Source organism: Xenopus tropicalis, chromosome 1 (assembly GCF_000004195.4).
Source record: "Xenopus tropicalis strain Nigerian chromosome 1, UCB_Xtro_10.0, whole genome shotgun sequence".
Lineage (NCBI taxonomy): Eukaryota > Metazoa > Chordata > Amphibia > Anura > Pipidae > Xenopus > Xenopus tropicalis.
Window position 1 is genome coordinate 139,909,466 of NC_030677.2, and position 12,972 is coordinate 139,922,437.

Consider the following 12,972-nt stretch of genomic DNA (forward strand, 5'->3'; position numbering starts at 1 on the left):
CCACTTAAGTCATCCGTTTTTTCTTTCATGAGCTGCTGTAACATGGGGGTTACACAATTGTATTTATAAATTATGTATGTTAATTGATTAAGCCTTCAGGCTTGCTTAACATGAAGCAATGCAACACACAATATAAGTGACAAAAAAATTATATTTTGCTGGTACACAATCCCTTCATCTACGGAAAGCTACAGCTGCCAAATAAGAGCTGTTTTTGGATCCCATTGCCTATGAAAGGCAGCATAAGTTTTGGTGCTTGATATATTGCTGTATCCTTATTATACAGCCTGCTGTGCAAGAAAAAATCGACTAAAAGTAACTACTGACTTTGTGTCATATGTACCTAGTCTTGAACCTTGCTCTGTCCTGCATTTATATAATCTTTTCTTATTCATTCCATTTACTGTAGTTCCTTTCTCTCTGTGCCCTCTCTCTTTCTCCCTCCTACCCCTCCTTCTTGTCTGGCTCTGGGCCCATCTCCTGATCAATATTTTATGATTTTGGCGGCTGTTGAATGGTGTTAAAGAACTTTAACACTTTAATTAGCTGAAACGGGAATAAATTCCCCACAACTGTCAATTTTCAGTATAATCGTTTATCTGGTGACACTGCGCCTGTCCCCTCACCCAGTCCTCTCGTCTCTCTCTGCCTTTTAAATTGCTTGTTCTCACTGCTTCCCTGAATAATCTGTCCCTTGTCAAACTCTCTTTCTCCCTGTGTGTGAATGCCTGTCTTTATAACCATATAATTATACTATCCGGTTGGAAATCTGACATTGTGTTTGCTTTCTATGGTGTGTACTGTATGTAGTTACACAGTGTATTTTAAGGAGTGAGCAATTTTAAATGTTATTTTTTATTCATTTGTTACTTTGAATATAGAGTATTATGTCTTATGGACAGTGGTGCATTTATTTCTGCCCCTGCCCACAATAAGCCATGTCCCACTCTCCTGTGCTGCTGAATCAGGGCATGAGCATTCCTGAAACTGTATTGTGCATACCCTGAGTCGGCAGAAAAGCAGCACCTCCTATGTTTCTAAGGTCCACTGCTTCCTTGGGGCACTTATATAGAAAACATGGCCATTATAAAGACACAGCTATAATAACATTATGTGATTTCCTTTGTTCTGTTGCATAGTGTGTCATTATGAGGCATTCACTACATAAAAGTTGGCTCACAGAATTGTTTATTAGAAGAAAAAAAGGGAAAATCCTAATCTATATTGTATATGGCAAGTATAAAATGATCTGGCTTATTGTTTAAAGACAGAGATGGCCAATCTGTGGCTCTCCATCTACTTTTGAAATTCAGCTACCAACATCCTCTGATGTATGGAGGACTAAAGAGTAGTCATCCCTGTCCTTAAAACTTTGGCATTATTGTACTTTGGTTTGCTGTTGGAAAGTGGTACCGTTGTATTTAAAGTTGCTTTACTTGAATTTCCTTCAGAACATGTAGTTCACATTTAAACCCACATTACAACATTTGTTTTTTCAGTTAAAACACTGAGGTCTTCAGAAGCCACTCCAAATCCAGAATTAGATGAAAAGAGCAAAGATGTATCCCAAGGTGAGTAAGAAGGTTTCCATTGTGGAATGTGTTGGGCAGGGGACTAAGAGCCTACGTGCCTTTGAGAGCTAACAGGAATTTCTCACCAAAGTGCTTACCCATTCAATATAAAAGTTTAGGATAATGCCACATAGGGCTGATTCTTTACCTGCTGAGAATCAGCACCTACGCTGGCACTAGCCTTTTTCTGTGCCTGCACCTGCAACCATTGCATTGGCCTGGGTGCAGGCACACACAGCAAATCAGCCCCATGTGGCATTAGCCTAAAGCTGGCCATACACACACCAATATAATCGTAGTTTCATACCATTTTTGGACCATGTGTGGACTGCAAATAATCGCCAAGATAATTTTTATACCATGGGGATCGGTTGTTTAGTCGATTGGACGGGTTAGAAAATTTCAGTTAAATAATGCTAAAATTTGTGCATGTATTGTGTATCTGATGATATGCTTGGGGGACCTACAATGCATGTACAGGAAGTTACTTTTGTACAGCTGGCGTCGGCCAATTATTTCATGTTCATAACATCCTCCGATTTGTTATTTTTAGGGTATTATCCTACAATTTCAGTCTGAATGTTAGTTTTAGATTGTTGCATTTAAATGTACAATCGATCCAAATGTTAGTTGGCAGAAGACTAAAATCTGAACGTGTATGGCCACCTTTATAGTGTAACCTGTCCATCATTATCTTTCCTTACGCTGACCTATATCGGAAGTCTGCATTTCCCTAGCATAGCCACAGCATAGTTACATAGTAAGTTAGGTTGAAGCAAGACACATGTCCATCCAGTTCAAACTTATATGCCTATATATAACCTGCCTAGCTGCTACTTGACCCAGATGAAGGCCCTTCAGAGGGGGGAAAAATTCCTTCTTGACTCAAACGGAAATTGGACCAGTCCCTGGATCAACTTGTACTAAAAACCATAACCTCCCATAACCCTGTATTCCCTACATTTAGCATGACTAAATCAAGTAGGCTGGAGTTTAAAAAATGGTATTTTCCAATCTGCTTATCTTGTCACAGCACTGAACTTTACTGTGGTAAATGTAGCATGCAGCTGGAGGCAGGAAGCCAGAAGGACAGGTGAACAGTCCATGTAACAACAAACATGAGATACAAAAAAGAAAGGCAATCATTAACTATATCCAAAATTAAATAAGCCTTATGCACAGTTTTTGCAGCAGTGGTGGCAATCCAAAGAGATGATCACCAATGGCTCTTCCTGGCACTACTGTAGAAACCTTATATTCTTTTTATAACAATTGTACAAACCATCTGTCAATCTGTCTAAACCTTTACTGTTGTTTGCTCCCCCACTGACCATTGATATCTTAATTTAGGCTGTGGACAGGATGAAGCACCCAGCACTGAAAGTGAAAAACCTGCAGAAGGGACAACGGTATGTGTGTATATTTGGCGCACAATAAAGATCATATGCACCCCAAGCATGTAAATAGTGCTCCAACTTCACTGTATGTGTATACTCATGTTTTGTCTACTCATTAAACTGCTCAGATGCAGGCTCCCTTTTGACTCTGACTGTCCAGCTGGTGTGACTGCTGTGGCCTCTGTTGTAGCATGGCTTGGCAGAAAATCTGTTCAAACTAGTCAGTCTGTCTGTGGGAAAGCTCAATAATAATGTGCTTAGTAGTCACATCTTGGCTGAGCAGGTATAACAACAATGCTTGTATTGACTATAGCATCTAGGAAGGGACTGGGCTCTGGGATAGCAAAAGCAGGGAAAGAGATCAAGAGCCATACTTAATATAAGTGTTGCACAACCTGTTCTGGTGGTGGGTGTTGAAACTGAAGGCCCATTCTGTGGACAGTCTCACACAAATAAAGGGACCTTTAAAAGCAATTTGTTATTTCCAAAGACCTGCACTCACTCAAGGTAGCTTCTTGGCAAAACCCTCTGCTACTTCGGAAGCATAATACTTCTCAGCAGATTCCCAGACAAGGATAGAACTTTAGGCACTTCAGATGGGTCTGATATATGGATGTCAGATAGAACACACTGAGATAGAGTGCAGCTGAATTATATATATCTTCCATTTAAAGGCAAAAGGCAGTCTTGTCAATTGCCCACATATAAAACTGAACGAGAGCTCACTCACAGAAGTGGCAACTTAGAATGTGATGTATTGGTACCTTACAACTGCAAATGCAGTGTGCAAAGTGAAATTTCAGACACAATTCTTGTGCTTTTTTTTTTACCCTGAATGCAGTATTTTCCTCTATAATTCCAGCATAATGTATGCAAATAATATGCAATTGAGCTGAAAAGTTTGTGACCTTAAAGCTACTGCCACCTTCAAGGTAGTGATAACTCAAGTGTTCTACAATATTAGTTGGTGCAATTATGCTTGATTTATCCAAACTACTGGTGGGGCATAATCAGAACTCACACGTGCAAGGAGTAGCTTGATGCTAATGTTATTATTGGGGAAGAAAGCTAAACATATAAGAAAGCTGGTATTTTTTCCAGAAGAGGTGGCAACCCTAGCTCTACTTGTGGCCGCAAGCCCTTGGGTGTGTTTACACTTCATCATTGTACCTAAGTTTAATTGTGTCAAGTGTTACACTCCAAATTCAATACAAGTCAGTCCATGTGATTTCTGGATGCCTTCTTTGAGCCCTCAAATTATGACTGTATAGGCAAGCAGTTTTGAGCTTCTTAATGGGCCATCTCTGAATAACCAGTCCAATGCTAGTTTGACTGCAGAGATTGCAATCTGGCAGGCCAAGTTTCCCCTTTTCTTAGATGATCTTGCCACCATGTCAGGTGATTGCAAACATGTTCTCAATATAAAAATCCTGCTTATTCCAACAATCGCTGCAATAAATCAAAAGCGAAGTTAATGTCTTGTGCAGTAATATTGTGTGTCTTCCCAGCCAGCTGGTGTTTACTACAACTCCCAGAGTTCCTCAGCAACCATATGCTTTGTAGTTCAACAGCAGGCGATGTTCTGTGGAGTGCATGACCTTACGCTTGAAAAAGTCATTTTGCTCCGAAGTGTTAATTGCAGCCACTCACTAGCCCCAGCACGCCCTGTCTCCGTCTCCTGTCACATGTGCGGCATTAAATAACAGCGGCAGAAAGCGAGGCATCTTTCCCAGGGACGGGCCGGGCAGGCGAGGGTTAAGCATGGGCCTAAGTCTGGAACACCCAGCAGGGGTGGAGAAAGGAGGGGGAAGAGGATTTTGTTTACCAGCTAGGCCGAAAGAAGCAAAGAGCGAGGAAAAGCAGCCCTAATTAAAGGGGAAGAGAGGGCAAAAAGCGGGGCTCTGACATTGGAGAAGGTGGGGGAGGAAGAGGGGGTTCAGCGGGACAGGAAGCGAGGAAAGCAGTCGAGTGCTGAGCAAAGCCGGGGACTTTGTGAAGTGGGAGGTAAGGGGAGAAGTTAGAAAGAGAGCTGAGGAATTTGGGGGTGACAAGGAATTGAGAAGCAACCAGATATAAACTAGGGGTGGGGGCGATCAGTAGAAAGGGGGTGGGTGACAGCACAGGGGGAAAGGAGCTGCATGAAGCCACTGCCGCAGAGAGCCCGTACTGGGACAGGGGAAGCCCTAACTTGTTCATTAGTGTAAGAGTTAGCTGCATGGATATGGAAGATGAGTTTTGTCTTTACAGAACGGTAAGTGGTCACATTACATGAAAGAAAATGTTCCTTTGCATGAAAAAGTATCAGCTTCACTGACACTTGGCAACACCCATCATCCCGTTGTGCTGGTGGGGGATGATGGGAGTTGTGGTCCAGCAACAGTTAGAATGCCAGTGTTTTTTGTTTTTATTTTATTTTTTTAAATTGTTGTAAACTGAACAACCAAGGTTCCCTTCATATAAACCACCTAAACTAAGCATGCATGTTTAAAACCCAGGCCTAACCACCAAGAGACAGACAGGTTCAGTTTCAGTGAGTGTGGTCCATTGCAGCTACTTCACTGCAGTGCTACTGTCAGGCAAGCACTTTCTCTTCAGCAGCTGAGCAGCACATGCATTATCCTTGGAAAATTAAACCACAGGATTTAAAGTATAACTTGTACTTTACATGCAGACTAGCCAGGCTAAGCCACCCCCATGTACTCAATACTTGGAAATAATGTGCAGATTAACAGTGACACACAATAATCACAACTGCACACGCTGTCACTTTTATAGGCATGCCCACATCAATAAACTGACAACCCACATAACCTAATGCAACTTAACCAAACCCCATGTATGACTGTGACGTGGCTTAGATTTACAGACCCATTCATGAAACTGTACTTGCACTCCCTGTGACTGTTTTGGCACCTGTTTACATAAAATGCCAGGGCCTATTTTAAATCCCAGTCTGAGCCTGCATGCCATGGTCAGTTTTAAATATACATAAGTGTATTTTGTAAAGTAACTCAGTTGGCCTAATGCCACTTTTGAACTTATATCCTATCTGGCCTTTTGAATAAGTTTTGTGTCTACTTTAGTAGAGATGAGTAATATCCCAGCCTATCTGACTCACATGTAATAAAATGGATCTGCTTGACCAGTGCATGTTGAGGTCTCCATTTGGTCACTGCTGTCAGCAGCACTAAATGTTTCCCCTTGGTTTTATACCTCTTTCGTGCATTCTTACTTGCCTTTATTTAGCTTCATAGATTTCAACTGAACAGTTAGTCACTTTGTATTAATTATTGTCAACTAGCTGTATCTGCTTTTTTTTTTTCAAGTCTTTTTTATGGTAACTGTTTATGGCTACCTGAGATGTAAAACAATGCAAGCCTTCTAGATTTTAAAATACCATATCCCTGGGCTACAGGCATAAAATATCCACAATGTTATGGAATTAAATGTAACATCAAGGCAAGTTAGAAAATCTAAAGGACTGTGCTGAGGCATTGATGCAGCCCCCTACCGACCGTTGTCCCCATGATGATCTGATTGATCCAAACTGGATGATTCCTTTGTTCCAGTGTAAGAGGCCAAATTGGTAAACTTCCACTTGTTGGGCAACCTCTAGCTTTACATATACTTTAGGTTGTTTCCCATTTATTACAGTTTTTCTTTATATGCCTATATAAAAAAGAAGGAAAGGTAGAATCACCGGGGGTGCCAAGTTATTAGGAACACCTTCCCCAGTGATTCTACTCACTTCTGACCCCAGTTGGCGCTCATCTTTTTCCATCAACACTGCACCGCCATATTTTTCAACTAAGAATTTTTTACTGCAGAACCATTTGCACAGGGCAGCCCAGGGAATGCTGGGAAACCAGAACAACATGGCTGTGTGATTCTGAGAGGGTTCTAAGGGGTCTAATCCCCTGTTTAGGTCACATTTTTTGATTTTTTTTTTTATGATGTCCCTATGCTTCCCATTCTTGATCCAGTCTCTACTTTTGGTCTTATATTGTTCTGTTTTTTGCATGAATTGCTCATCTCCATATCTTGTTGTTTGGTTCATTGCTTCTCTCCACTTATGTTTGATCTCTTGTCTCTCAGTTAACCTATAATATTCTTACATTCCTATAGACTGCACTTCTCAGCTATAATAGCTTTTTGCAATTATCAGTCACTGTCAGCAAGATACAGGACTAACATCATAATACTTACTAATGGAGCTGTCAAGCCTTTCTCTTGTAAAGCAAATTCTCCGCCATCAGATATATCTGTACAAGAAACTCAATGAGCAACAAAACATGCAAAGTCTAATACAAAAGATATGTATTTTTCTATAAAACCTAAAACCATCCACACAAGGTGCCGTACCATTGATTTTAATTTTTTTCAGTTGTGTGGGCCCTGTAATTTTATGGGTACACCTAAGTTTGGTGCATATTACTTGGCCTCTTAATTTTTAGTATAGTACATAATCATTTACATCTCATTAAAATAATGTTTCATTTGTGTTTTCCAAGAGTAAAACAAATGTAATTTCTGACTATGTCCTGGTTCTGTCCTTCTATTGCAAAACTGTTGGGAAAAAATCTTTTAGAGATCCCACATTTAACATTAACAGACACTGTTGCTATTAAATGCACTGTAAAGTTGAAACACAATAAACTGAAATATATTTTAAGTCTTATATAAGAATCGAAGCCTTTATAAAAAAACAAATCTAAAAATAAATTATATGAAATACAGTAATATTAATTCATATTAATATTTAAGCTGTCATTTAGCAAAAAACTATTTTTCTTCTTACAGCCTTTTCCACTAAAAAAATCTTTCTCGGAAAGAGCTGACATATTGCCTGCAGCTCTTGCCAGTTCAACCACATTCTTTCACATAAAAAAATAGCTGCAGTTACCTAACATACATTGGAGAGTAATTCTTATGCATAAACTAGAGAGGTTGTGAAGTACCAGCTGCAATATGTACCCATATAATACAAAATGAGGAGATAAAAATATAGGATGGGTGTTGCAGAGTACAGAACTGTTATTTGGGCCTTTGTGTAGGCCAGGGCCTGTTTGCATCTCTGTCCAGACATGTTCATGTATAACTCTGAGATATCATTGTTAGTGGTTATAGATTTTGAAAACAGTGGGGGCCATTTATAAACACTGGGCAGTAACCCATGGCAACCAATTAGAAGTTTGCTTTCATTGTTCTACCTGCAGCTGGCTGGAAAAATCTAATCAAAGATTGGTTGCTATAGGTTACAGCCCAGGTGCAAATTTTGCCTAGTGTTTATAAATGAGCCCCAGTAAGTCTGTGGGTTGTCTTGTGGAAGAAAGTGTTGGAGATGTCATGTCTGAGAGCTGTGTCATTCATTCATTTAACATACGGTATGCAGCAAAGCCAGCATATGTTAAATAAGTTTAGACAAGTCTGTGAAGCAACAAGGTTAACCCTTAGACCATGCCATTGTATCCATAAGCCTGAACAACTGAGACATGCCAAAACACTGCACCTTACAGTAAAACCCCACTTTAAATGTTCTATTGAGGGTATTTGTGTTTTTTGTACTGCTGGGTTTATATGTGTGCAGGACAAAATAGCAAATTCCTTTAGGTTTAAATATTTCTAAAACATAAATGGAAAGTCGCCCTTAAAGTGGACCTGTCACCAAGACATAAAATGCTGTATAATAAAAGCCCTTTTCAAATTAAATAAGAAACCCAAATTCATTTCTATATTAACACATCCAAACCCATTATAAATGCAATTAAAAATCCCAGCTGTCAATCATATATTGCCTGCCCCGCCTCTGTGCCTTAGGCATAGAGGCGGGGCAGGCAAGTACTTTAACTTTCAATTCAGCTCTCACTTTCCCCCTCTCCTCACTATCTAATTGTGTAGCTAGTGCATGGGCCTGGGCATCTGGTCCCCCATTCTGACACATACACACAATTTTGGGGTGATACAAAGCTTGCCTTAATAACAGGGTCCACAAAATGGCTCCTGCCTATTTGCTGTGATTGTGTAATTCTAAGACTGAAAGAAACAAGATTTATATTACTTATATAGGGGCACATTTACTAATCCACGAAGGTCCGAAAAGCGTCCGAGTGCGTTTTTTTCGTAATGATCGGTACTTTGTGACTTTTTCGCGAATTGTCGCGACTTTTTCGAGCTCTCAATACGAAAGTTGGGATAATTCGCGAAAGTCGTAATGGCTATGAAAAAGTCGCGACAATTCTCCAAAGGCATATTGGCAATGAAAAAGTCGCTACAATTCTCCAAAGGCATAATGGCAATGGAAAAGTCGCTACAATTCTCCAAAGGCATAATGGCAATGAAAAAGTCGCGACAATTCTCCAAAGGCATAATGGCAATGGAAAAGTCGCGACAATTCACCAAATTTGTTATGGCTATGAAAAAGTCGCGACAATTCGCGCAAGTCGTACCGGTTACGAAAAAGTCGCGACAATTTACGGGAAAGTCGTAACGGCAACGAAAAAATCGCAAAAAATACGAAAAAGTCGCAAAATGTTCGTTTTCCAATCCGAATTTTTCTCATTCAGCAGGAGGTTCCACTCAGACCTGCAAAGAACTCTGTAAAATAACCAGAACTTTTATTGAATTGCTTTGTGTAACTGTAATGAAATAAAGTAACCCTTTTCTTAACAACACCTTTCTGTACAGCTCACTGTCAGAGATTAGTGAAACACTTGTATTTGTTTTTGTCTTTGTTGTAGCTATCTGTCATTTAACAATTTTTTTGCCATGCAGGTTTTCTGCTGCCCATTCTGTGCCTATGTAAGTTCCTCAGAGGATCATGTGCAAAGCCATGCAGTGTCACAGCACGCTTTGCAGCCTACTTTTCGATGCCCATTGTGTCAAGAACAGCTGACGGGAACTGCAAACCTGAGGGGTCATCTTGGGCATGGACACAATGTTGTTTCTGAGTGTGTGGAAAAACTGTTGCTGGTGGTAAGTTGGCACCTCATATAATACAAAAATAACGATGTTATGATAATATATCGAGGCCTGTTGATTGTTTGGTTTAATACCTGCTTTGTTCCTATTATACCATATAATTGATTATTTCTTATATATGGGTGTATAAGTTGGATAACTTTGTTCCAGCTTTATCATGTACCCTGCTTTACTTATACAGCCTGTTCCTAAATGATATATCCCCTTTATTATTCCAAACAAAGTTCAACTCTACTCCAAAATAAGCAGTCATTTTTCATGATGCACTTACAAATATGTGAATGTATGTTTAGAACAGTATCAAAAGCATAATTTTAAAAGTCCTGCATGATAAGTCATGCATGAAATATGCAGTCATACATGAAAACCCATGTGACTCCTGATTATTTGGTCTATAAAATCATATACTGTCAGCAGTATGAATCTTAATCTTAAGATGATCATACATTATAAGATCCACTTGTTTAGCAAGATCACCAAACAAGCTTACCTCTCCCGATATGACCACCAGTGGTGGCCAATATCGGTCTGATCCTTGGGCCAAATGATAGGATCTCAGCAACCAAGATACAGGCCTGTGGTCCTTGATCCAATGGGAAAAATCGAACATTCCCAATCAACATCTGTCCGATTATCAGCCAGATAATGGTTGATTAGGCCTGTCAGAGGGTCCCATACACAGGCAAGTTGCTTAATTGGTTTAAAGGGGGCAAATTGGCAGCTTAAATCTGCCCCTTGAGTCCTAGATTCAAGCCAGCAATGCATGGGTCTTGGCCCAGCTCCTGACCACATATTAGTTGTGCTGGCCGACATTTTGGCACCATGCATAGACCATTAAAATAGCTTTGTGTTCTTTACTTGCCCTGGCTAGCTCAAGAGATAACAAAACTCACAGAAAACTGGACAAAAAGTATGTTTAACACAAGCCCAATTCATATAGCTCATGTTGGAAAAGGGGGCATACTGCCCCTGTAAAACTTTGCAGGGACGAGGACCGCATCAGTTCATTGATGTGTTTCTCTACCATGTGTAGCTGGCTTTAGGTTCCAGTAATACTCCATTCTTTTCATTTATTGCCACTGCATTTTGACTGCACACCCGAGGAATATTTTTGTGTTTACAAATTCAGTTCCATCGTTTTAGAAATGTCAATATTACTAAAACCGCATATGTATTTTGCTGACAAAAGCAAGAGATGCTTCTTTCAAAAATAAATTCTTATTAATGTTACACAAGGTTTTCAGCATTTTACATGGGGATGTGGCCACTGGGGTCATTGCTTCAGTGTAGTTTATGGCTAATATTTGATTTAATCACAACAAAACATCAGGAGGTTGCACTCAGACCTGCAAAGAACTCTGTAAAATAACCAGAACTTTTATTGAATTGCTTTGTGTTACTGTAATGAAATAAAGTAACCCTTTTTTTTAACAACACCATTCTGTACAGCTCACTGTCGGTTGGCCATAGAATTATGTAAAAATTACACCAAAAACATGCCTTTGCATGAAGGAAATCCAACTCTTAGGGTGAAGACAGACGGGGGAAACAAGTAGCTGCAGATTTTAAAACCTTAAGTCATGGTGACTAAAAATTGCCACAACGATGCCTACTTTAGAATATACACAAGTCACAGTGTGCGAAATATACAGCACAGTACAAGTCACAGAGACATATATACAGTGTATATGCGTGTGGCAGCTATGTCCATTCTAGAAAGTAAGGTATTTCTGAAGATCTTGTGATAGTTGATATCACAAGGTCCTTTTTTAATCAGTTTGATCAATATGGTTTTTCCTTCAAAAATATAAATTGTAATCAAAATGACTGAATTATTTTATATAATAAGAGGGGCTAATTTAATCTCTTGCTTCAGAGTATCTTAGGGGTTTATTTTTTTCCAGTTTGTTGCAAGAGATATCTTAAAATCAAATCTTATATGGGAAAGGTGTCAGTGTGCACAAAAACATAACATTAGGTGGCAAATATGTTTTTTTAAAGTTATGTTACTAAACAATGTTGAATATTAATACATCAATGTATTAAAATGTTCTGTTTGAATAAACACTACAAAAACCAGATGTAAAATGTTTCTAAAAACTCACAGTGATAATGTTGCTAAATGTATTGATGCTTACACTCTATATCTTATCTCTTATAGGCGCAAAAAGTGGAAATGAGTTTTCGTACCAGAATTCTCCCTGTCAGAGTAAGGGAAGAGCCAACACAGCCCTCCTCAGATGCTCACACTTCCTGTAAGTCCCTTTTATGCAGTACATGTAACATGTTCTGCACAGGAACATCTTGCTACCAGAGATAAAGCTGGTTAAACCAAAAAACATTTTTTTTTGTACCTGGGGGAGAAAAACAATTGTTTAAAGCAAATATTAAAGGGAAACCATGTGGTCTTTCTAAAAGTATATCATGTAAAACACTGTTTCATATGAATAAGCCTTTCATGAAAAATTTACTTTTGAATAACCCCACATAGAAAAACTGCCATCTTGAGTACTGTGCCCTCTTGCTTTTTGAGGGGCACTGTACTTGCACAAACCAAGGACATGCATAAAAGCATCACCCTGTGAATAGACAGAACTGTCTGTTTACTCCCACACTTATTTTTGTTTCAGTTAGAACCTGCATTATTTACTGTCAGGTGATTAGTGAGTAAGTGAGACACTTAATAAATCATGTGCTAGTTAAGGATTCATTCTAAACATATCATTTTCCTTTAATTATTATGGAGCAAGGCTAATGTTCCACGGAACGATTTAGTCGCCTGCGATAGATCTCTGCTACCGTGGTTGCCTGCAGGAGAAAATCCAAAGCAACTGCCTTTGTTATGGTGAAAAAGGCATTTTGGAGCGATTAGACATCTGTGGTAGCAGAGATCTATCGCGGGTGACTAAATTGCTCTGTGGGACTTTAGCCTTATGTGTTGTTCTGGATAATAAGCTGGGTACCCATGTTTCAATTGCCTCTGATAGTGGAGATGCTCTCAAAGATGCTGTCACGTCTGTAATGTA

General features: G+C 39.4%; 3 protein-coding genes across 5 annotated transcripts in view; 1 reads left to right on the plus strand and 2 right to left on the minus strand.

The window, feature by feature from the left end:
• Positions 1-12,972, minus strand: part of LOC100485637 (myosin-7) — a 126,191-nt gene that overhangs the window by 98,126 nt on the left and 15,093 nt on the right. The gene's annotated exons all lie outside the window — the stretch shown is intronic.
• Positions 1-12,972, minus strand: part of thtpa (thiamine triphosphatase) — a 63,894-nt gene that overhangs the window by 35,838 nt on the left and 15,084 nt on the right. The window lies entirely within an intron of this gene.
• zfhx2 (zinc finger homeobox 2) overlaps positions 1-12,972 on the plus strand; it is a 57,337-nt gene that overhangs the window by 29,831 nt on the left and 14,534 nt on the right. For all 3 annotated transcript variants that reach the window (XM_031891153.1, XM_012971357.3, XM_002941515.5), the window contains 4 exons: positions 1,500-1,571; positions 2,922-2,980; positions 9,740-9,940; positions 12,108-12,201. In XM_031891153.1, the coding sequence (XP_031747013.1) occupies positions 1,500-1,571; positions 2,922-2,980; positions 9,740-9,940; positions 12,108-12,201 (426 nt within the window). The remainder of the gene's footprint in view (positions 1-1,499; positions 1,572-2,921; positions 2,981-9,739; positions 9,941-12,107; positions 12,202-12,972) is intronic.